This window comes from Notechis scutatus, chromosome 10 (genome assembly GCF_049901735.1).
Source record: "Notechis scutatus isolate UNSWTSFEM ecotype Mainland chromosome 10, rNotScu1.2, whole genome shotgun sequence".
In the NCBI taxonomy this organism is placed as follows: Eukaryota; Metazoa; Chordata; class Lepidosauria; order Squamata; family Elapidae; genus Notechis; species Notechis scutatus.
Genome location: NC_142018.1, coordinates 11,904,576 through 11,930,532, shown reverse-complemented (window position 1 = coordinate 11,930,532; position 25,957 = coordinate 11,904,576). Strand labels below are relative to the sequence as shown.

At 43.0% G+C, this 25,957-nt stretch overlaps 1 protein-coding gene across 1 annotated transcript in view; it reads left to right on the top strand.

Moving 5' to 3' along the window:
- Positions 1-25,957, top strand: part of F8 (coagulation factor VIII) — a 58,979-nt gene that overhangs the window by 20,642 nt on the left and 12,380 nt on the right. The window contains exons 8-20 of the mRNA XM_087972128.1: positions 55-322; positions 1,463-1,634; positions 6,912-7,005; positions 8,998-9,209; positions 10,710-10,860; positions 12,324-12,533; positions 13,610-15,932; positions 17,084-17,249; positions 18,236-18,448; positions 19,475-19,703; positions 21,686-21,868; positions 22,832-22,948; positions 24,631-24,702. Of these exons, the coding sequence (XP_087828254.1) occupies positions 55-322; positions 1,463-1,634; positions 6,912-7,005; positions 8,998-9,209; positions 10,710-10,860; positions 12,324-12,533; positions 13,610-15,932; positions 17,084-17,249; positions 18,236-18,448; positions 19,475-19,703; positions 21,686-21,868; positions 22,832-22,948; positions 24,631-24,702 (4,410 nt within the window). The remainder of the gene's footprint in view (positions 1-54; positions 323-1,462; positions 1,635-6,911; positions 7,006-8,997; positions 9,210-10,709; positions 10,861-12,323; positions 12,534-13,609; positions 15,933-17,083; positions 17,250-18,235; positions 18,449-19,474; positions 19,704-21,685; positions 21,869-22,831; positions 22,949-24,630; positions 24,703-25,957) is intronic.

The window sequence follows — 25,957 nt, the reverse complement described above, 5'->3', positions numbered from 1 at the left end:
CCAACAAAAAGAAAGTGAAACTTGGCTAACATCTGGTTTATCGTTGACTTTCAGCTGGCATGGAAGCCTTAATCCAAGTGGAAGTTTGTCCAGAACTTATTGAGAAGAAGCTGAGGCTAGCAGAGCCGTCGTCAAGTGAGGACTATTATGATGAATATGGGGAAGAGGATATGGAAAGCACAGTGATAGACTTGGATGAATTTTCACCAAGGATTGTTGGGCGTTCTCGGGCCAAAAGACGACCTCTGATTTGGACGCATTATATTGCTGCGGAGGAAGGTGATTGGGACTACGCCCCAGTGAAGCCCACTCACCTGGACAGGTAAATCACCTCAAGCAGTTATGATGTTTCTATCAAGCCTTTTGTGAAGGGCAAACTCAGAAACAAGGAAGACTTTTTATCGATAGTAAAGTACACTCTTTAAAGAACTATTGTAATTCTGCAACTCAGCTTATACCTAGCATAACTAAGATGGAATAAATCTTTGTCAGACTTCTATCTTTCTTGGGTTAACTTTTGCAACAGTCCTGTTTCCTTCCCGATAGTTATAGGATCTGCTAGAAATTCCTTTAATTCATAAGGAAAGTCTTGTTGTTGCCCCGCCAGCAGCCGGCAGAGCTGGCAGCAGATTTGGACAATAAGGCGGTTGGGGAGGAACATGAGCCAGTCCTGGAGTTTGGGGAAGGCTCTGATGAGGGTCTGTGTCGGAGGCAGAGATGGGGCCAGGGCCGTCCGACAGTTATCAGCTCCCTTTGGAGTTGGAGATCAGTGGGGCAGAAGAACAGCTGGAGCCTGTTCCCAGTGAGTGCACGCGCAGAGCTGCCAGAAGAAGGGAACAGCTAAGGAACAAGGGTCGACTTGGGAGTAAAGCCACAGGTGGATGGTAAATGGACAGTAAGAGGTGGTGTTCAGCAGGTTCTCACCAGTTCTGGAGAACCAGTAGCAGAAATTTTGAATAGTTCGGAGAACCGGCGGTAACCTTCCCCCAGGAGTCGGATGGAATGGGGATTTTACAATTTCCTTCCCCTGGAGTGGGGTGGAAATGGAGATTTTACAGTATCCTTCCCCTGCCATGCCCACTAAGCCACGCCCACAGAATCTGTAGTAAACAATTTTGAATCCCACCACTGGATCAAACACAACTCTAATGTGTCCCTCAATTAAATTGAGTTTGACACCCCTGTGAAAAGAAGTGAAAAGAAAGTGCTAATTCTTTAATCTAACATGATGAGTTTAGGAGGAGGGATCAGGTTATGGCAGTATGGAAAACACCAAGTTGGAAAATTATGGTCTGGGAGCAACGCAAGCAATATACCGAACATTTCATTTAAGCACCTTAGCATTTCAACGATGCTATAAATAATCGGTAAATAGGCATTTGATTAATTAGGGAATTGTGAAATCATTACCGACCTAACATTCTCTTGCGTTCTATCCCTGGTGTTCTCTTCTCCTCTGTAGCACTTATAGCAAATCTCTGGAAAGTGGCCCCCAGCGGATCGGGTCCAAGTACAAGAAAGCAATGTTTGTGGAATACGAGGATGGGACTTTCAACAAGCAGAAGGCACCCAAAGCAGATCATTTGGGCCTCCTGGGACCAGTCCTGCAAGGAGAAGTTGGTGACGAGTTTGTTGTAAGTTGATTAGATGCTCTCCTCCGAGAAATGTTCTCATGAGCAATAGAGAAATATTGGCGCCATGTAGACATATCCTCTTGGCTCAGTCTGGGAATCCTTTGGCTCTTGAATGATCATGGAACCCTGGGCTTGGAATGGATGGGATCTTGAAAGGAATCCTCAGATCATTCCAGATCAAGGGCTGTCCAATCTTTTCTTGGAAGCCTCCAGTTGATGGAATATCCATGACTTCAGAAGGTTGGCTCTTCCATTGTCTAGTAGACAGTCTTTGATGAGCAGCCAAGGCTCCACGATCAAAAATACAGAAGGATCCTTGTGTAGTTTCCTTATCAACCAGGATGATTAGGGGACTGGAGACTAAAACATATGAAGAACAGCTGCAGGAACTGGGCATGGCTAGTCTAGCGAAGAGAAGGACCAGGGGAGACAGGATAGCAGTGCTCCAATATTAGAGGGGCTGCCACAGAGAGGAGGGGGTCAAGCTATTTTCTAAAGCACCCAAAGGCCAGACAAGGAATAATGGATGGAAACTGAACCAGGAGACATTCAACCTGGAAATAAGGAGGAATTTTCTGATAGGGAAAACAATCAACCCGTGGAACAGAAGTTGCCTTTGAAAGTTATGGGAGCACCATCACTTGAGACTTTCAAGAAGAGACTGGGCTCCCATCTGTCAGAAATGGTGTAGGATCTCCTGCTTGGGCAGGGGGTTGGACTAGATGACCTACAAGGTCCCTTCCAACTCTGATTATCTGTTATCTGTTAAAAATTTTAATGAATTCTATCAGAAATGTTCAGTTCATTTAGTTATTTTTTGATCTGCATATGTGGGACTGATTGGGGTAGATTGTAGGGGTGACACCGAAATCTAATTTCATCATATTTTATCTAAATCTTAAACTATTGTATTTTATTCCAATTTCCTTTTACACTGTAGTTTATTCCAATTTCATTTTAAATTGTATTTTATCCAATTCCATTTTAAATGGCTTTTATCAAATTTTAGTAATAATTTGTTTCTGGGACTTTGATATGGCCCTAGGGCTAATCAATAAAATTAATGAATAATTTATTCTTTGGGGTGGAAAACATTTGAGGATTATCAGCTGTCTTTAACCATTAAGTTGACTTGGGCATCCTTTGAAATTGATTCCAAAGAATCATTTTGGACCTCTTGTGCATACAACCTCACGGGGATATTCATGAAAGTTGAGAGCCAAGAGAAGAAATACAGGTAGTCTTTAACTTACAAGAGTTCATTTAGTGACCCTTCAAAGTTACAACGGCACTGAAAAAAGCGACTTATGACCATTGCAACATCGCCATAACCACGTGATTTACATTCAAATGCTTGACAAGGAATTCACATTTATGACGGTTGGAGTATCCTGGGGCCCCGTTTGCGACCTTCTGACAAGCAAAGTCAATGTGGAAACCAGATTCACTTAATGACCGTGTTACTAATTTAAGAACCTCAATGATCCGCTTAACAAAAGTGGCAAGAAAAGTCATAAAATGGGGCAGAACTCACTTAACAACATCAATTTTGGGTTCAATTGTGGTCCTGAGGACTACTTGTATACCCTATTAAATAGATGAAAAAGGAGGCAAATTGATTCCACAAAGACTTTGCTATGACTAAGTTCCTACGCATTTCAAAGCAATACCTCTTCGTTAAGAGGATAAAACATTAAAATAGCACAGGATACTAAACATTATAAGAGTGAATAGGATGCTGGAACAATGCCCATTCAGTAATATGAATCAATAAAAACTGTGTTCACCAAAGGTTTGGTCTACCCACATTTTTTTAGTCAGTTGGATTGAAGACCTTTTACACCAATGTTCTGCTTTTTTCCACCAATTCATTAAAGAATCTCATTTCCCCCCACCAATAGAGCATATCAATCTTGATATTGACCGCACCAGGTCTGCCTGAGTTAATTAGCAGTAAATTGATTGCTTTCATTGATTGTAAACTCTATCAAGTTTGAGGGAAATGAGTAATTGATCCATAATTGCATTGCATAAATAAACAAGCAAACCAACTGAGCAAGCTGTTTTCAAGAATCCATGAAAGTTTGAATAGAAGGAGGTCAGCTCCTTAAGAAATTCACTCAATTTACCCTGTTTCCCCAAAAATATGACCTACCCTGAAAGTAAGTCCTAGCTTGATTTTTACACGTGCGCCCAGTATAAGCCCTACCCCCTCCAAAATAAGCCCTAATTAAGATCCTGCCCACTCCAGAGTGCACGGGTAAGTGTGCCCAAAATAAGCCCTACCCCCTCCAAAATAAGCCCTAATTAAGATCCTGCCCACTCCAGAATGCACGGGTAAAAATTAAGCTAGAGTGAGGATGGAGGGGTCGTGGAGCTGCCCTACTACTTACCTTTGGACAGTTTTAGCCAGGCCTCGCGCACCCCGACAACTGCCTTGCCGGCCCATTTGATCTGCAGCCAGCAAGGCTGGCAAGGCTTTCCTGAAGGCCTCTGGAGCTGAGAACAAAGCTCTGGATCGATCCAACACTGTGTTCTCAGCTCCAGAGGCCTTCAGGAAAGTATTGCCGGCTGCAGAAGAAGAAAATCCTGAAAGCCTCTGAAAGCGAAAAGGAGGCCAGGAGTGACGCACGCAAGTGAGGTTAGTCAGTGGGTGATATCCCCTCAAAATAAGACCTGGTGCCTTTTTTGGTAGCAAAAAATATATAAGACAGGGTCTTATTTTGGGGGAAACTCTGGTAATTAAGATGATTCTGAAGTCTGAGAAAAAAAATTTAATGAAAGGTGGTGTGTTCACATTCATTTGTTAAAAATGTAACTATCTATGGAGATTCTCAGTCGACCAGTTGACCAGGTTCAACCATGATCTCTTTCTCTTTCTTTCTAACAAGCATTCATATATGCACATTGTACAAATGTGCATTACATTACAAATGCAAAGAAATCTATGGAGATTTTTCAGTCATCCAGGTCATTTGTTGTCCCAAAGTCATCCAGGTCATTGGACTTTCTGGTTTTTCTTTGAAGACGTTTTGCTTCTTATCCAAGAAGCTTCTTCAGCTCTGACTGGCTGGTTGGGGAGTGGAAAATTGCAGACCACAGAAAAAATTGCAGACTACAGGAACTATTTGCACTTCAGTTTGAGATGCAGAAGAATGCAAATGACCAGCTGTCTGCAAGGAGTATAAATCCTTCCATTCCCCACTATCCAGTCAGAACCGAAGAAGCTTCTTGGATGAGAAGCAAAATGTCTTCAAAGAAAAAACAGAAAGTTCAGTTTTGCCTCTTGAAAAAAGCACCTTTGTTAAAAATGTAAGATATTTATTCTTGGTAACAAAACAATCTTTAATCTGATCTAAAAGTAACTTTCAAACATTTAAACTACAAACGCGGAAGAATATCCATACTTTCCTATAGTCCTTGGTTTTACAATATTCACTGCTATAATATCAACAATACATGCTTTTGGTTGTAAGATACAGTACCCCAAAACCTCTGCTATAATAACACACATTGCTGTATCTCAGAAGTGGATATTCAGCAGGTTCTGACCAGTTCTGGAGAACTGGTAGCGGAAATTTTGAGTTCGGAGAACCGACAAATATCACCTCTGACTGGCTCCACCTCCATCTATTCTCCACCTCCCGAGTCCCAGCTGATTGGCTGAGTCTCCTTTGGTTGCCCTGCACAGGAGAATGGAGCTGGAAAGCAGGTTAGTGGGGTGGAGAAGGAATGGGGATTTTGCAGTGTCCTTCCCCTACCACATCCACCAAGCCACACCACGCCCACCAAGCCATGCCCACAGAACAGATAATAAACATTTTTGAATCTCACCACTGCTGCATCTTTCGATTGGTAGAAAATATTGCTTTTTCCAAAACAGAGAAGTCACACATTTCCAGAAATCTTTTGTTGACACCAGGAATATAACTTTTCCATTCTTTTCACTGCAATATGTAGTATTGCAAAACATTGGAAAGTTAAAATATATAGGTAGACCTCCACTTACAACCAACATTGAGCCCAAAACGTATGATGTTAAGTGAGACATTTGTTAACTGAGTTTTGCCTCATTTTACAACTTTTCTGACCACCTTTATTAAAGAATCACTGCAGTTGTTAAATTAGTAACATGGTTGTTAAGTGAATCTAGTTTCCCTGTTAACTTTTCTCCTAAGAAGGTTGCAAAACGGGATGCCATAGATTCTGGAAGGCTGCAACTGTCAAAAATGTGAGATTTTATAATAATTTTAATAATAATTTTAATAAGATTTGGAGTTAAACACGATTTGAAAGGTCCCAGGTCTTCATTTCTCTATTTTGGTAGATTTGATACATAATATTGTTCCATGTAGGGGCGCAGTGTCTCAGACGCTGAGCTGGTCAATCAGAAAGGTCGGCAGTTTGGTGGTTTGAATCCCTAGCGCCGCGTAAGGGAGTGAGTTCCTGTTACTTGTCCCAGCTTCTACCAACCTGTTGTGGTTAGCCGGCAGCAGGTGCGGATGGCTGAGGAGAGCGAGGACTCAGATGAGGGGCCAGGACCATTAGGGAGTGGACTGCTGCCTTCAAAGATTGTGGGGGCTGGCAGCAGTGATGAGGAGGTTCCTGTGAGGAGCCTGTGCCAAGTGCTCATGCACGCAGGATTGCTCGCAGGAAAGAGCAGCTACAACAGCACAGGTGATTCGGGAGTAAGGCTGCAAGGTAATGGCCCCTCCTTCAAGAAGATAAAAGCCAGCTGTGAAAGGAACGTACTTTGCAGAAGGCAAAGACGTTTTGAAACTCCAGCCTCATGGGCATTCCAGTATCCTGAGTTCGTATTTGAAGATTCTTGTATTGCAAATTATTTCTTGTCTATTATCTTTTGGCAAGTCTCGCACAGTTTAGCAAGGCTTGTGCTTATCACAGCTAATTATTTTGCAGAAGCATTGCAAGGTTTCTGTTCCCTTTGGATTGTGTTTGATTTGTTGAAAAAGGGTGTAGGTCAGAACACTACCTAGCAGTTCGAAAGCAGGTAAAATATGCAAGTAGAAAAATAGGGACCACTTTGGTGGGAAGGTGACAGCATTCCGTGCACTTTCGGCATTTAGCCATGCCAGCCACAGGACCACGGAGACGTCTTCGGACAGTGCTGGCTCTTCGGCTTTGTAACGGAGATGAGCATCGCCCTCTAGAGCCGGAAACGACTAGCACGAGGGGAACCTTTACTTTACCTTTTATTGTTCCACATCTGGAATGCTGCAAAGAGACTGAATGGAATATCAAACTGTCTCGTTTCAGATTGTGTTTAAGAATTTGGCCAGCCGGCCATACAACATTTACCCTCACGGAATCACCAATGTCACTTCATTCCATCCTATCGGAAGTCTCCGACGTAAGACGGTTGGAAGTGGGGAATCACTTGGGAAGTGGCTGTGGAAGGGCGGTGGGGATGACTCTCATGCTGCATTCACATGTAATCTGAAAGTAGGGTGAGGGAGGGAGGAGTCAAACAAGCCAAGTTGGTTTGCAGATCAGGCTGAGCCTTCAGCCTGATCTGCAAAGCCCGTCTGAAGATTGTGTTCTGTGTTCAATCAAACATCATGATAAATGAAGCGTAGGGAATGGTACAGTGGTTTAGAGGTGGAGCTCTCGCCTCAGGAGGCTGTGAGTTCGATCCTAGGTAGAGGCAGATATTTCTCTCTCTGGCCACACTGAGAACATATCTGCTGAACAAAACTCTGCATTGGCAACAGGAAGAGCATCCGGCCAGTAAAACACTCTGCTAGCTCCATTCGGTTGCTCAGACTCCACCCCAGAAGGGATTATGGGGTGATTAAATGAAGATGAGGATGATAAATTGAGCATCTGCAGCTAATCTAAGAGGCCAACATTATTTGCTTAATGTTACATCATCTATTCTGTCTGCTAATAGAAGGAGAAAACAGGAATAGTGCCTCTTCTGGTTCATATCTGCTGCTTCCAGTCAGAGCTGACCCCAGTTTTCAAACTAGCTTTGTTTCTTTCAAAAACTAGGAATGTGTTTATTTGAATATCAAGCCTGAAATTGCAGATTAGACCAGCCTCATCTAGTTTGTGATGAGTTTTAAAGTCTATGGATAGTCCTCGACTTATAACATTCAGCGACCGTTCAAAGTTGCAACGGCACTGGGAAATGTGACTTATGACCTTTGCAACATCCTCATGATCATGCGACCAAAATTCAGATGCTTGATAATTGGTTCGTATTTATGACGGTTGCAGAGTCCCTGGGGATCATGGGGTCCCCTGTTGCGACCTTTTGACAAGCGAAGTCGATGGGGGAAGCCAGATTCACTTAACAAGCATGTGACTAACCTAACAACTGCAATGGTTCATTTAACCACTGTGCCAAGAAAGGTTGTTAAATGTAGCAGGTCTCACTTAACAAATGTCTCACTTAACCGCAGAAATATTGGGCTCCCATTGTGGTCGTAAGTCGAGGACTACCTATAGTATGATTCTTGGAATAAGGGCAGATTTCCATTAAAATTCATTTTTTTTTTTGCCCTTTTCTTCATTCCGGGGTGTTTTTTGCAGAGCTCTGCTCTCTTCCAATCAAACCATTACCCCCATTTGTTCTGCCCTAAGGCGATAAAATCTGTCTTCCACACATTTTGTTTTCTCTCTCTGTCTGTCTCTGTCTCTGTCTCTGTCTGTCTCTCTCTCTCTTTCTCTGTCTCTCTCTCTCTCTTCTTTCTTTCTTTCTTTCTTTCTTTCTTTCTTTCTTTCTTTCTTTCTTTCTTTCTTTCTTTCTTTCTTTCTTTCTTTCTTCCTTCCTTCCTTCCTTCCTTCCTTCCTTCCTTCTTTCTTTCTTTCTTTCTTTCTTTCTTTCTTTCTTTCTTTTCTTTCTTTCTTTCTCTGTGTCTGTCTGTGTATGAACAAAATTACTATCTAGCTTTCTAAAAACCATTGCTGCCCTCTTGTGGAATTGTAGAAGGCTATGGGAGCAAATTTATTTGTTGAACTTCTATAGCTGCCTATCTCAGATGCTGTATGTGCATATATACCTTATCACCTAATATGAGAGTGTTTAAAGTTTTATTTTGGTATGATATAGTCCAGTGGGCTTTCTAAAGCCATGGTTTGTAGCTTAGCATAGTGCAGGGGAACTTCAAACTTGACAGCTTTTAAGACTTGTGGACTTCAACTCCCAGAATTCCTCCTCCAGTCATGTTAGCTCAGGAATTCTGGGAGTTGAAGTCCACAAGTCTTACACTTGCCAAGTTTGAAGACCCTTGGCATAATGTCTTGTCCAGGCCACCGTGCCTTAGTTGTGCAACAAACGTGGCTGCAGCAAACCAGTAGGAAATTAAACTGTATGATTTTGTGGTTTGTTTCTTCCTAGATCAGAATATGAAGGTGGTACCGATACGGCCCAAACAGGTGTTCACGTACAGGTGGAAGATAATGCCAGAGGATGGGCCGACCAGATCTGATCCCAGTTGCCTGACTCGCTACTATTACAGCTCAATCAAACCGGCTAAAGACTTAGCATCTGGGCTTATTGGACCCCTCCTGATCTGTTTCAAAGAATCCATGGATCAGAGAGGCAATCAGGTTTGTTGATTGCTATACCGTGGCAGAAACAACTGGGATGTTCACCACACATTATGACTGGATGTAGTAGGTTTGATATGCTTCTCTTGAGAATTGAGACTTCAGATCTCTTGGAAGCCCTCAAGGGTTAAGATGTAGATCTTGGTCCCATCCATGTGGGGTTACTTCAAGTAAATGTTGTAGCTTTTTTTTCCAGATCTCTTGTTTAAGCATCTTATAAACAGGGTATCTGGTGCTACATTTTCGCCAGGTTTCCAAGGTTGGTGTAATGGCTAAAGGATTGGATTGGGATTCAGTCATGGAAGTTCACCGAGTGCTTTTATGATTATCCAAGACAGCCTACCTATTCCACATGATCCAGTGGCCTGAGCCCAGCTCTTGTGGCCTAGAAGTGGAGCTCTCACCTTATAATCAGGAGGCTGTGAGTTCGATCCTGGGTAGAGGCTAATATTTGGAAGAGACTCTCCTCCTCGAGCAGGGGGTTGGACCAGATCAGTGGTGGCTAAACTTTTTGGACTCCTGCCAGCACCCAGAAGACAATGTGCATGCTCTCCCATGGCCCCTGCACATGCACACACAATCCCCCTGCTGCCGCCACCCCCTGCCACCCCCTTACCTGCACTGTACCTCACAGCTGATTTTCGGCCAGTTTGAGGCCTTTTTCAGCCTCCCAGAGACTTGAAAAAAAGCCTCTGCAGGCTTTGCAGACCGGATAATAGGCCCATTTCACTTCCAAACTATACCTAGAATGGAACTGGAAAATGAGGTGGGGAATATTTCATAAGAGCAGCGAATAAATATAATCAGCATGGTGATGCTTCACAACAGTATGGCTATGTTCTTTTGCATCTGCTAAAATCTCTCAATCTCTCCAGAGTGAGCCCCACATCTAATATGTTTCGATCCCCTGATTTAGGATGCCACTTGACTATCAACAGTGGTAAAGTAAGACACGTCCCTTAGAACTACTGTTCTTTCCGTTGCAAAGAGGATTGTCCCCAAACCCCAAAAACTTTAACCTTAGACTGTCTACTATTGACCTCACCCCTTTCCTAAGAGGTCTGTAGGGGCGTGCATAAGCGCACCAACGTGCCTACCGTCCCTGTCCTATTGTTTCTCTTATTCTTTTATTTTTCTTATATGTACCCATTTCATGTATTCACAACTATGTATACATTTATACTTATTATCTTGTAAACAATTGGCAAATCAAATAAATAAATAAATAAATAAAAGGTTATTTGTCCTTCAATGAGGTCAATTTTTGGGAGAAGAAAATACAGTTTTACCAGCAACTAATTCTCTAGAAACATTTGATCCATAGCCTGGCATTATTCAAAGAGCAGAGACATCCCTGTTATCATTTTGAAAGATAGTGGCAATCTTACGATCAGCAAATACATTTTTGGATCATTGGTCTTTCCTGGTCCAGCATCTTAATCTCTAGTTCCCTCACCCAAATTCTGACCCACTAATCCTCTACTTTTGTCATCCCTTCAGATGATTGCCGATGAAGCAAGATTTGTGCTGTTTTCTGTCTTTAATGAAAATTGGAGCTGGTACTTGTCAGAGAATGTCAAGCGATATTGTTCCGATGCAGCCAACATTAAGCCTCAAGACCCTGAATTCTATGCATCCAACGTCATGTACAGTGAGTAGCTCCAGATTTTTTTTAAAAGGTGGCGTGAAGAACAGTGAAAGGAAGTTAAGATGTTACATGTGCCTTTCTTACACATAGCTGAAGCTGTTGTGGAAGATCTAATAATGCTACTTGATTGCTTATTGTACCCTATGACTATCATTAAGTGTCGTACTTTATGATTCTTGACTCTTGACGAAGGTATCTTTTCTTTTATGTACGCTGAGAGTATTTACACCAAGACAAATTCCTTGTATGTCCAATCACACTTGGCCAATAAATATTTCTATTCTATTCTATTCTATTCTATTCTATTCTATTCTATTCTATTCTGTTCTATTCTATTCTATTCTATTCATGTTCTGAAGGAGCTTCTTGGATGAATTCTGTATAACCCACCTCAACTTCATTGGGAAAAGATGAGATATAACATGGTAATTATGCTGATAATCATGATCAATAATCAGATGAACTTTCCCCAGATCTAGACCCACTTCTTTAGATGCATCTGGACTTCGCAGAGGTCGTGCTGGATGGATGTAATGAGATTGTAGTCCAGCCTTTGATGACATGGTTTTTCCACATATCTTGGATCAATTCCCCAAGGGCAGCAGCCCCAACCTTTTGGGCACCGGGAACTGGTTCCATGGAGAGAGTTTTTTCCAGGGACCAGAGGGGGCATGGTTTCACATGCTGTCTGTGTTCTGACCAAGGCTTCCTGTGACCGTAATTAATCACACACTTAGTCCAAACTCTTGTTTCATTTCAAGGCTGGGAATTATCTGCATTCCCAGCTCGTAATGAGTCCCAAACAGTCCCTCGAAATAAGCACCCACCTTTATCTCCTTTGAATTGCTGCCAACAACTAAAATGCCAAATTAATTGTAAAAAACCAATTGAAGTACAAAGTCCACACAGAGCTTCAAGGATTAATCCGAACAGAGTGAATGACTTTGCTTCCTGCAAAGGTTTCTCTACCTTTGCCTTTCCTTTATACCTTAGGAGAGGGGCAATCACCTCCAAGCCGTACTCCTGAGTCGCCCCTTCTGCTTCAGCTGCTCTCACCTTCTAGCAGCTCTGCACACATGCACACTGGGAACCTGCTCCCCTTGTTCCTTGGCCTCACTGCTGCCAGACTCCTGTGGCACCGGAGTCAGCACCCCACTCCAAGATGGTCCTGGCCCCATCTCTGCATTGGAAGCAGGACTCTCGTCTGAGTCCTCTCCAGACTCCCAGACTTGTCCCCATTCTCTCCCACTGACTGATTCCGCTGCCGTCTGCAGTGGCTGCCGGCGAACCACAACAGGTTGCATCCCCAGATGGAGCTTCGCTTGTTTGCACAGCCCAGTTTCTGGCATACCGTGGCCCAGGGCTGGTCCACAGACTGGGGGTTGGAAATCCTGCTTTAGGATGCTACCGAGTATTGAAATTCTTTGGGCTTCATCATCAGTATTTTTTCCTCACTCTTCTTCCAGGTATCAATGGGTATGTCTTTAATAATCTTCAAATGAAACTCTGCCAGAACCAGGTGGTCTATTGGTATGTCCTAAACGTGGGTGCCCAGAGCGAGATCATCTCTGTCTTCTTCTCTGGAAACACTTTTAAGCACAACACTGTCTCTGAGGAGGTCCTGGCAGTCTACCCCTTCTCTGGAGAGACGGTTATCATGTCCATGGACAATCCAGGTAAGGTTGACGTCCATTGTTCTTTGAAAAACCTGGTGCCTTCAGGGGTTGATGAACTAGAATTCCCACCTTTATTGATCGTTGACAACAGGGAAGATGTTGCTACAAATTGGAATCCAACAGATGTCCTCTTGATACTCGGGGTGAAAATGTACCAGTTATAAACCAATATAAGTTGGTGCATAAGCGCACCAACGTGCCTACCGTCCCTGTCCTATTGTTTCTCTTATTCTTTTATTTTTCTTATATGTACCCATTTCAAGTATTCACAACTATGTATACACTTATACTTATTATCTTGTAAACAATTGGCAAATCAAATAAATAAAATAAATAAATAAATAAATAAATAAATAAATAAATAAATAAATAATATCATTAAGTCCCTTCATCCAAATCCCAGATATAAAAGAGGACACAATTAAAAAAACTTCTGGAAAGAAAGTAGCCCAACTTTTAGATATTTCCTAAAATCCGACAGTTAAGAGTTATAGCTAGCAGAAAGTGCAACCAATGCTGAGTTATACAAAATAGGGAGATCTTTAGGGCTGATTTTAGAATTGGGGAAAAAATGGGAGTAATTGAAAATGTTATTAATGATGAAATGATGGACATTTCAATTCAGTCTGAGATAGAAAAAAAAACAAGCTAGTTTGCATTCAATGACAAAGGGATTTAAATAGTTCTCAGAATCACTTTAATGGGCTCACTATTCCATTTTCACAATGCTCTTACCTCCTTGACAACAAAAAGATTGACCAATGAGATTCATTATGAATCTTTATTTCTTATGTTGCTAGAAATTTGACAGGTGTGCCCCTGTTTGAGGGCTGAAGGCCATTCTTGGTTTCTGACTGGCATATCAGTGGTCACACTCCCTGACTTAAACCTTTTCTCCAGTTGCAACAATTTGGTAATAACCTTTGAAGGTTTCGTCACGGTTTCCAGATCATACTAACTCAGATACCAGGTCCTAGATAACGCATTTCTGATATAATGTGTATGTTGTTTAAGTCTTCCTCTCATTTTATTTCTGGGTTTTTCTTTGGTTTTGTTTTTCCTTTTCTCTGAGACAGGCAAATGGATGCTGGGATGCTTGAATCCTAATTTTCGAAAACAAGGAATGAGAGCTAAGTTAAGTATTTTTGTATGTCGCCAAGAAGAGTACGATGGCAAGGACTATGAAGATTACTATGATGAAGGCATTCCATCAGATTATATCGGTGAAGCCAATACCCTACAGGCAAGAGGTTTCTCCAAGACAAGTAGACATCTCCAACTATGCCCAAATGCTACCTCACTTTCAGAAGATGGAAGGCTGAAGTGCCTTGAGCAATCTAACCATCTTCTCAAAAAAAACCACAACAAGAATTCCACTCACCCCCTCATCTCTCCTGGGGAACCCTTAACCTTGGATGAACCCTTGTTGGACATGTTGCCCATGGATGCTTTCTCCATCGAAGAACAACCTCTACCGAAGCAAAGTTTTGAAGAACATTCTCCTTCAGAAAACTCACCACTCGCACAGGAAATATCACGTCATAATAACCTTTCGTTAGCAAGTTCAGCCAATCTAGATAGAAAAGCTCTTGATGCAGGAATTCATGGGCCAACTAATGGTCCTGGAAACGCTACATCTGTAAGCGAACTTCTTTCTCTTGGTCATAACGATATTCATACAGTGCCCCACAATGAAGCAATCAATGCAAAACCTCTGAGGAAGACTCCGCAGGGTAATGAGAGGGAGAAGATTATGGAGCTCAAGATAAATCGAACTGTTGGGTTGCCAAATCTTTTGAATGGAAAAAAACCCTTATTTCCAAAGAGAGAGGAGGCGATGAGTTCAGGTAAATGGATTGATATTATGGACAGGTCTCTCCATGATAATGATATTGAAAATGACAATGACAGGTTCTCTATAAATCTCTCTTCTACTAAGACTGGAAGAGATAGCTTGCCTCTCCCAGGAGATTTTCAAGAAACAGACCAAGATAAGCATCTCTCAGGAAAAGAATCTTTGCCCAAATTCAAAGCTGCATCCAGTAAGACCAGTGTTACAAATTCCCATAGAGTCCTGAATGTGGAGCAAAATGTTACGCAAAACAGGTCAATTTTAAGGATTCCCCAGGTAAATTTATCTGGGAAAGGAGATATTTTACACCTAGAAGGAACCTCTCCATCGCAGCCAGCTGGCCTGGGGAAGAATATAAGTTCTAACCCAGAAGAGAACCAGTCAAAACTAAACCAAGAGAGCCCAGAAATGACAACACATGGGACAAAGTCAATGGCCTGTCTACAGCATTCCCGTGGTTGCAGGAGACGCTTGAGAGAGAGGTCTGCAAAATCACAGGAAGTCCTGTTGGATGAAATAGCTGCTAGAACAGATTCCAAAGCTAAAACTTCTAGAGAGAGCGATGAAAGAGTTCAGCCATTGCTCAGCTTCCTCAAGACAAGCGATAAGACTGAGTCTTACATAACAGGACCTCCCTTAACAGGTAGAGCTAAAGGAGATCATCCGATAACAAATGATGCAAGAACCACAGCTTCGTATTATTCTCTATGGAACATCATCCAATATAATCTAAGCTTATCCCCCGCAATGAACAATGTATTCAATACCACTGCGACTCCTCATCATGTTAGAACAGAAACAAGAGACCATAATATGGAAACAAAGCAAGGGCTAACTTCAAATGTTTTTGCAGAAGGAAATATTTCAGAAATCAACTTTCTTTCTCTGAAAAACACAGAACCAGCACACACATCTGGCCCATTTAGCTCTCCCAAAGATGCACCAATTATGAGACAAGCTCGACCAGAAACTCTTTTGCAGTCACACTTAAGGAAGTCTAGTGGAGATCAAGAACAAACATTAAGAAACGGATCTTTGAAAGCTACTATTAAGCGAGAGGAGGTGAAAATCTTGCTGCAACAAACTCCATCAGCAAACGATAGGTTTTCTCAAGAGCTTCCATCATCCAACCAGAGCATTCAAGGGCAGCTGTTGAAGGACATCAATAGCTCAAAAGAAATGAATGGGTTTAATGATGAACAAAGCGAAACTCCCAGCTTAAAAGACGAATCAGCAGTATTCAAAGGAAAGGAAGAAGTGGGAATCCCACTCAGCAAAGATTCGGGGGCCGAGTTTCATGTGAAGGTCTCCAGAACCTCCTTAGATGTCAACCCACCAGCAGGAGAAAACTTCTCAAGACCTATGAAAGAGAAATCTGACTATGATGAATATAGCAATACAGAGGAGACCGAGGAGGAGTTCGATATCTATGAAGATGAACAAGATCCCCGGATGTTCACTGGGAAAATCCGTCCATATTACATTGCTGCAGTTGAGGTGACATGGGATTACGGTGGCTCTATTCCCTCCCCATATCTGAGAGACAGGTAAGTTTTTCCCATCCCTTTGCCCAAATGACTCAGGTGGGCTCCGTGGCTAAATTAAACCCTGTTTTTATTTGTTAGTTCAAAGTCAATATTAATATTATTTAAATAACAGAATAACAGAGTTGGAAGAGATCTTGGAGGTCAACCTCCTGTTTAAGCAGGAAACCCTATACCAGCGATGGCTAACCTTTGCTGAAAATTGTGCATGCACTCGCGTGGCAGCACCCAGAAGGCAATGTGTGTGCCCCCCCCACGCCCCCTGTGCATGTGCGTACGATCCCCCCCACGCCACCCCCTTACCTGCAACACACACGCGCCCACCTCCCAGCTGATTTTCAGCTGCTTGAGGCCTTTTCGGCCTCCCAGAGGCTTGAGGGAAGCCTTTGCAGCCTTTGGAGGCCGAAAAATGGGCCCATTTTTCGGCCTCCAAAGGCTGCAGAAGCTTCCCTTGAGCCTCTGAGAGGGCGAAAAAGGCCTCAATGGGTCAAAAATCAGCGCATGTGCAGTGCAGGTAAGTTTGGGTGGGGCTTGCATGTCCGCACAAATGGCTCTCTGAGCCACCTGTGGCATGCGTGCCATAGGTTTGCCATCACAGCCCTATACCATTTCAGACAAATTGTTATCCAAACCCTTCTTAAAAACCTCCAGTGTTGGAGGCACTCACTTTCTGGAGGCAAGCCATTCCACTGATTAATTGTTCCCACTGTCAGGAAATGTTTTTGTTAGAGCAATATTGCCACTTGATTGTAGAAAGAGAACAGAGTCAGAAATAACAGTTACGACTGAATTCATGGGTGGAGTTCAATACTCATTTTATACTCTTTGCCATTAAACTATTGCTGTGGTTCAGAACCGTAGAACAGCTGCCATTTTTGTAAATAGAAACATTCACCAAAGATTTGAGAAAAGACAGTTTGCTCAATGCTAGCCAAGAGCTGTAATTAACCAAGTAGCATATAACTAAAACGTACACTACCAGAAAGCATAAGAAGAACTCATTGCAGATGAGTTGGGATGTGGGACTAACAAGACTAACAAGAGAGAAAGGATGGTGGAATATTACAGATTACATGCAGTTTTAGCCCATCTAGCTCTAGATACAAATAAAAGGTTTTATTTCATCACATCAATTGCTTGTGTTCTATGTGCAGTGATCCGAGGACCAGCTGGAGAAAGCTCTCTAGAAGTTATAAGAAAGTTGTTTTCCAAGAATATTTTGACAGCAGTTTTACACGACAGATAGTCCGTGGAGAGCTAGATGAACATTTGGGTATTCTGGGACCATTCATCCGTGGACAGGTTGAAGATACAATTGTGGTGAGATATAGATCTGTGGGTAGAAAATATTAGAGGGTCAAATCTCCGATAATTAAAGTGGACTTTTTTTTTTATAAAAAAGGAATATTTTGTCATTTAAATCCCTCTTCTATGTTTGCCACATTGAAGTCTCTAGCCTATCTTCTTTGCAATCTCCAACTCAGCCATTTTGAGACTGTCAAGGTGAAAATTACAGCAGTTCTAAGATGAAAATATTGGATCACTATCTGACAACCCCAGGATGAGTTGTGGGATAAAAGATGGCTCTAGTTCCTTGTTCTCTTTTTATTCTTTCTCTAAAGGTGAACCAGCCAATGTAGACATAACAGGTTTTTTTTTGTGCGAGCAATGTCGGAACCTGAGGGTTGGTTTGTTCTGCTCATCTGGTGTGTAACTCACACCCAAAATATGATAAATGAAACCAGCTTTTTGAAGGTTCTAAATAAATCACACCTCCTTGATTTTATTTGCTTGTTTCCACTCACCACAATCCTAAGGCTCTGCAGTAATAGTTACAATCATTCTGGGCATTATGGTCACCAACGAACTTCTGGAAAAATTCTGTTTCTAATGGCTTCCTAAAGGTAAAGACCAACCGTGCTTCAAGTGGCTTTTGTTGATGGTTTCCTCCATTAAGATTTCCAAGGATCTAGAAAATAGCAATAGCCACTTAGACTTGTGTACCATTTCATAGAACTTTTTACAGCCCGCTCTAAACAATTTACAGAGCCAGCATTTTGCCCTCAACAATTTGGCTCCTCTTTTTACCAACCTTAGAAGGATGGAAGGCTGAGTCGACCTTGAACTGATCAGGATCAAACTACTGACAGTGAGCAGCGAGTTAGCCTGCAATACTATATTCTGACCACTGTGCCACCATGGCTCCTAGAATAAAGAAGGAAGGTTTAGGATCTCCCACAGCTCAAAGTCTGTGGGTTCTTCACCCTTCTCCTAATTCTACTTCGCGTATTTCTCCCTCATATTAGGTGACTTTCAAGAACATGGCTTCCCGACCTTATTCTTTCCATTCTAACTTACTGCCATATGAAGGCAGTCAGGAAGATAGAGAATACGAGAGACCAGAGGCTGTTCAGCCTAACCAGGTTCACCAATACTCCCTCAAGGTGTTGCCTGAAATGGCTCCTGGTACCAGTGAATTCGACTGCAAAGCATGGGCCTACTTTTCCAGTGTTAACTTGGTAAATGGCGAATTCTTATTTACTACTGGGGTTACCAATATCAGATGTTTAGGGCAGTGGTGGGATTCAAAAAATTGTACCACTGTTTCTGTGGGCATGGCTTGGTGGGCATGGCAGAGGAAAGTTACTGCAAAGTCCCCATTCCCTCCCCACCCCACTAACCTGCTTTCCAGCTCCGTTCTCCTGGGCAGGGCAACCAAAGAAGACCCAGCCAATCAGGTGGGACTCAGGAGGCGGGGAATAGATGGGGGCGAGGCCAATCAGAGGTGGGATTGGCCGGTTCTCTGAACTACTCAAAATGTCCAGTACCGGTTCTCCAGGACTGATCAGAACTGGCTGAATACCCACCTCTGGTTTAGGGATACAGCAACCTAAAAAATCAGATCAGGAATTTGCACAGATTGAGCACCACAATCTCTGTTCGGACGAATTCTTTAAAAAAAAATGATGTGCAAAATAAGTTAGGAAGGCTTCTGTCAAATTTAAATTTTGCTTTCCAGATAAATGACCCAAATAAGCGAGAAAAGTGCATTTTCGAAAAATATATAAATTCCAAAGGACTGTCCTTTATAATAAAAGGATGTATGGCCAGTGTACATATACGCTGGTTTGTAATAAAATAACAACTAATATAATAATAAAGCGATTTATGATGCAACGGTTTGGATTATAATAAAATGGTGGTTTATAATATAAACGGTGGGTTATTAACTAAGCCAGCTCTTTCGACACAAATTAAAATAGCCTTGTGTTAGTTAAGCACATTATATCTCTGTTGTAAATTATACAGTTACAACTGTGAATTGTAAAGCCAGCATTAAAGCCAAATATATTAACATTCAAAGCAAATAATAAAAAGACAATTTCAAGGGTGTTTTAATGCATTTCTAATGATAAACAAACACACACCAGTAAGCATTACCTGGGATGTTCTGAATGAAATTTTTGTTTTTTTAAAAAAATAAGACAGTTCTAAAGCAATATTATTCTTTTTTTCTGCTTCTCTTCCTCCCTCTTCTGTTTCAGGAAAAAGACTTGCATTCCGGGCTTATTGGACCTCTGATTATTTGCCAGGCTGGGGTTCTCCGCACCACACACACCAGACAATTGTCTATTCAAGAGTTCTCCTTACTCTTCACCATCTTTGATGAAACGAAGAGTTGGTATTTTGCTGAGAACTTTGAAAGGAACTGCCCGTCTCCTTGCCGAATCCAGATGGATGATCCTGTCCTTAAAAGCAACCACACCTTCTACGGTAAGGACCTTCCTTCCATCTCTGTTCTCTCCTGCTTCTCTTTCTAGACTCCCAACTTGTTGTGGTCCACCAGCGGCCAGTGGAGCTGGTGGCAGACTCGGACAGTGAAGAGGTTGGGGAGGATCATGGGACAGTCCCGGAGTCTGGGGAATGCTCTGAAGAGGGCTCTGCATCAGAGGCAGAGATGGGGCCAGGGCCTTCTGACAGTTATCAGCTGTCTTCGGAATCGGAGATCAGTGGGGCAGAAGAACAGCTGGAGCCTGTTCCCAATGTGCACATGCGCAGAGCTGCCAGGAGAAGGGAAAGCTAAGGAACAAGGGTCGACTGGGGAGTAAAGCCACAGGTGGAGAGTGAATGGCCCCTTCATAGGGAATAAAAGAGGAGAGAAAGGGAAGTGGTGTTTGCAGGAGACAATTAGTTCGTTTAATTAGTGTGAAGATTTGTTTGTGACTCTCAGAGACTCCTTGCCAAGTATTTCTTTGTACAAGTGTTGCACTTGGAAGCTATCGGCCTGCAAATCTCCCAGACTGATTAGGTCTGTGGTTGCAATTCACCCTTGAAAGACTGTTTGCCAGGACTTTGCTGGATGTGAATGCTAGGAATTCACATTAGCCTAATAAAAAGGGGTTTTGTTGGGACGGGGAGTCTGCTTCGTGATTTTGGTGAAGCCTAGGTAACTAACCTCCAAAATACAGGTAATCCTTGATTTACAGCGGTTCATTCAAAGATATAATAGCTCTGAAGAAAAGTGACTCATGACCTTTTTCACACTTACGACCGTAGCAGCATCCCTAAGGTCACATGACCAACATTCAGACACTTGCCAGAGGCTCGTATTTATGACGGTTGCAGTGTCCCTGGCTCATGTGATCCCCTTTTGCGACCTTCAGACAAGCAAAGCTGATGGAGAAACCAGATTCATTCAACAACTATGTTACTGCAGTGAATTTTCATAAAGTTTAGTTTAGTTTACTTTATCGTCATTGTACTTCGTACAACTAAATCAAACACCATTCAATAGAGTTACTGCCCTGGGATAGAAGCTGTTTTTCAGCCTATTTGTCCTTGTTTTTGTTATCCTGTACCATCTGCCAGATGGTAATAGTTCAACAAAAAAAAAGGGTGCCCAGAATGAGATGGATCTTTGAGAATGTTTTGAGCTTTCTTAAGGCAGCGGGAGCTATAAAGCTCTTCCAAAGAGGGGAGAGGGCAACCAATGATCCTCTGGGCAATGACATTAACCCTCTGGAGTGCTGTCCTATCTGCCATTGTGCAACTGGCAAACCATACAGAGGTGCAGTAAGTTAAAATACTCTCCACGGTGCAGCAGTAGAAGGTCACCAGCAGTTTTTCATTCAGTTGTTGTTTTCTGAGAAGTCTCAGGTAGTATAATCTTTGCTGGGCCCTTTTGACCAGTGCTGCAATGTGGGCACCCCAGGTCAGGTCCTCTTTTATGGTAACACCCAGAACAGTGGTGGGATTCAATTTTTTTTACTACCGGTTCTGTGAGCGTGGCTTGGTGGGCGTGGCAGGGGAAGGATACTGCAAAATCTCCAGTCAGAGGTCTCCATTTGTCGGTTCTCTGAACTACTCAAAATTTCCATTACCGGTTCTCCAGAACTGGTCAGAACCTGCTGAATATCACCTCTGACCCAGAAACTTAAAACTGGCCACTTGCTCCACTCAGTCCATTGATAAGCAAGGGCTGGATGTCTGATCTGTTCCTTCTGTAGCCCATTATAAGCTCCTTGGTCTTATTAGTGTTGAGGACCAACTTATTGTCTCCACACCATGAAAGCAACTGTTCCACCTCATCTCGGTAGGCAGACTTCTCCCCCACACCCCCCGGAGATGAGTCCCACCACTGTTGTATCATCTGCAAATTTAGCAATAGTATTTTTCAATTGTACTTAAGACTCCAAGTTGCTAATTAAGACGGGGCTGAATTATATTTGAACTGTTCTCCGTTCTCTTTTCCTCAGCTATCAATGGACATGTGAGAGACACGTTGCCAGGCCTTGTGCTGGGTCTACATCAACGGGTCAGGTGGTACCTGCTGAACGCAGGTGGCATTGAGGACATCCACGCTGTCCACTTCCATGGACAGGTGTTCACTTTCCGAATGGCTGAGGAGTACCGTTTGGCCATCTACAACCTCTTTCCTGGTAAGGCACAGTATGAGTGGCTGAACCTTTTGCCGGTTCGTGCCTGAATTTAGTAAGAACAGCTTCTTTAACCATGGAAGGATAAACTTAGAGGTAGCCACATACATCCTCTAGTTCGTTCCTGACAGGTCACTGTATTTGAAGCAGCTGTTTCTCTCAAGCTCAGCGACTTTCAGATGCGTGGACTTCAACTCTCAGAATTCCCCAGCAGGTCATTAATTCTGGGAGTTGAAGTTAATACTTGTTAAAGTCGTTGAGGTGGAGATAAACTGATTTACAGAGATACAAATAAGCTTAAAATGAGCCAGGGTTTTTTTGTCATCTTTGACCTCTCCTCCCTTTATTTCTGGGAGAACACAGGAATGAAAATGGATTTAAAAATCATTTACTTCAACTTTTTCACAATGCAGAAATTCCATGACTAGATTACAGTATTCCTGATAAATTCCTGCTTAAGCAGAACCTGATCCGTGGAAGAGAAATTGCATAAATAAAACTAAGCCAGTGAGGAATCCATAATCCACTGAAGCATCATCTTCTCCTTCTCCTTCCTCCTCCTCCTCCTCCTCCTCCTCTTTCTCCTTCTCCTTCTCCTTCTCCTCCTCCTCCTCCCCTCTTCTTCTCCTCCTCCTCCTCTCTCCTCCTCCTCCTCCTTCCTCCTCCTTTCTTCTCTTCCTTCTCCTCCTCCCTCCTCTTCCTCCTCCTCTTCTTCTATTTCTCCTCCTTCCTCCTCTTCCTCCTCTTTTCTTCTTCTCTTTCTCCTTCCTCCTCCTCTTCCTCCTCTCCACTCCTATGCCACCAATGATTTACAAGTATACTAGCAATCCTTAAAATCAACCTATCATATGGGCATGGACACTATCCTTATACAACCAGAGTAAAGATTGAAATCTTGTTCCATAAAACTTAGCAGCCAGAACAAGGGATCCGTTGATTGTCTGTTATTCTTGCAACTTCGGGCAGGTGCCTTTGAGACTGTGGAAATGAAACCATCTCATCCCGGGATCTGGCGAGTGGAGTGTGTGGTGAGTGAACACGAACAGGCGGGAATGAGTGCCCTCTTCCTCGTGTACAACAAAGGTGAGAAACTGAGCGTCTTTAGGGAGGTCCTCGACAACAGCTTCAAGTCACAGCCGCTTGAAGTTGTATCTAACCTAAAAAAAGGGGGGGACTTATGTCCAGGGGTGGGATTCAAAAATCCCAGCAATGGGTTCACTGCCCAGTGGTTGGGTAGGCATGGCCATGGTGAGTGTGGCCTACGGGAACTTTCCAAGGTGATTTTCACCTTCCCAAGGGTTCAGAGGCTTCCCTCGGGCCTCTGGGAGGGCAAAAACGGCCTCCCCCAGGCTCTGGAGGCCTTCTGGAAGCTGGGAACAGGCCCATTTTGCGACTTCCGGTAGTCCCAAAAGGGCCATTTTCCCGCTCCCAGAGCCTCCGTGCAGATCCTGCACTTACCTGCATCAAAAATGGGCCACATGGAGACTCCTGGGAGGGGAGGGGAAGGGTGAGTAGGGCCAGCTGGTCAGTTCAAAATACTGGTCCAGCAAACCACATGCAAATTTAACCTCCGGTTCACACGAACTGGTCCGAACCGATAGAATCCCACCCCTGTTTACGTCCTGAAAGTTATAATGGTTGCGCCCCACATGGTCATGTGATCACGGTCAGGTTGTCAGGTACTGGCAACATGGCCATACAGGTGCTCCTTGGCTTACAAGAGTTCATTCAGTGACCAAAGTTATAATGACATTGGAAAAAGTGACATGACCATTTTTCGCACTTACACAACCATTGATTGCAGCATCCCCAGGGTCATATGATTTACATTTGGATGCTTGGCAACTGGTTCATATTTATGACGGTTGCAGTGTCCTGGGGTCATGTAGTCCCCTTTTGTGACCTTCTGGCCAGCACAGTCAACGAGAAAGCCATGTGACTAACTCAACAACTGCAGTAATTCGCTTAACAAATATGACCAGAAAAGTCATAAAAAGGTACAAAACGAATTTCTTACTCAGCATCATAAATTTTGGGCTCAATTGTGCTCGTAAGTCAAGGACTACCAGTATTCATGACGGTATGCAACATCTCATGGCCACGTGACCCTTGTTAATGACATTGTTGCCAATAACTGGCAGTTCCTTCTGGCTTTTGGCATAACCACATCCACAGAGAACCGTCGGTTTGCTTAAGGACCGCGGCATTCGCTTAAGGACCATGCTGCGTGCTCATTTTACTTCTGCCACAATGGCTTAAGGTGTCAGGATTGCAGCAACTGCCCTAATTTAATCATGATTCTCGAGCCAAACTTCAAAAAACTTCAAAGGATTCATTAGAGGTGACATACTGGCAATGCCCTGTATGAAGCCAACTCTGGCCTATATAATTTACAGTCATCTGTGACCCTGTTTCCCCCCGGATGTGTCATCCATCAGATTCTCCAATTGAGCACGTTCACAGGGCTGGGTGTCATCATTCACGTTCTCCAATTAAATATATTCACGGGCAAAAACTCTGGTATTTTAGTTACAATCTTTTAAAGATAAAGAGTTGGAATGTACTTTCGCTTTGCTGCACTTGCTCTTCCAGATTTCCTTCCCCCCCCCCCCACTTTTTTTTTGTAATGGCAACTACTAAAACAGGCATCGGAATGTTTTATGAGTTGACATAAGGTCTGCCACAAAAAAGAACTCAAAAATCGGGTCTATGGTGTGATCAACGGTCATTTTTATTGCCGTATTTTTTTTACCCTTTGGTTTCAGATTGCCAGAGTCCTCTGGGCTTAGCTTCAGGATATATTGCTGACTCTCAGATCACTGCTTCAGAACACTCTGGTGAGAATTAGAATCTTGGTTTCTTCCCTGATTGGATCCTGGTTTTCTTCCATATATTTTTTTGGGTTCGGTTAAGAAAGAAGGGGGATTTTGTGTAGACATGGCCAGTCAGAATAGAGCTGGAAGGGACCTTGGAGGTCTTCTAGTCCATCCCCTGCTCAAGCAGGAGATCCTGTACTATTTCAGACAAGTGGCAGTCCAGTCTTTTCTTAGAAACCTCCCGTGATGAAGCCCCTACAACTTCGGAAGGCAAGCTATTCCACTGGTTAATTGTCTAGGAATATTTTATTGTGAAAAAGGAGCAGTGAGGTGGCCTAGAGGTGGAGCCCTCACCTCACAATCAGGAGGCTGTGAGTTTGATCCTAAGTAGAGGCAGATATTTCTCTCTCTGGGCACAATGAGAATGTATCTGCTGAACAAAACTCTGCATTGGTGATAGGAAGGGCATCTGGCCAGTAAACACTCTGCTCTGTTCAGTTGCCCAGACTGTCCAGTTGCCCAGTTTATGGAGTCATTAAAAGAAGAAGATTGTGATTTTATTGTGAAAAAGACTAACAAATATTCAATGAAATCATAACATTACCTGCAATTATATACCTTCTTGGATGGTTGCTTCTATCACCAGTCCATCTATCCATCTATTTTAATATAAGTAGTTTGGGGAAGACAAAATATTATTGTAGTGTTGTGGTTAGCTGGCAGCAGGTGCAGATGGCTGAGGAGAGCGATGACTCTAATGAGGGGCCAGAACCATTAGGGAGTGGACTGCTGCCTTCAGAGATTGTGGGGGCTGGCAGCAGTGACGAGGAGTTTCCTGAGGAGCCTGTGCCAAGTGCGCATGAGCGCAGGAGGATTCGTAGAAGAGAACAGCTGGAGCAGCACAGGTGACTCGGGAGTAAGGATGCAACATAATGGCCCCTCCCTCCAGGGAATATAAGCCTGGTTTCAAAAGGGTTTTGCCTTTGCAAAAGGCAAAAACGCTCTAAGGACCCAGCATTGTGTGTGGAGACTCCAACTTCTCTAAAGAATTCTGTCAAGGTTTTTCTGGTTGGACTAATTGGCTGCAAGCCATCTTTTATCCACAAAGAAGTTATTTGTAGATTAAAGCTGAGAAGGTTTGAGTTGCTGCGTTTGTTTGAGATTTTCTTACTGGTAACAGGGTTGGGTCAGAACATGCGTGGTTGCTCCAATGAGTTTGAGCGTCACTCTCTTTGCTCAGATATTGGCACCATTTTTGGTTACCACTGCCCCATTA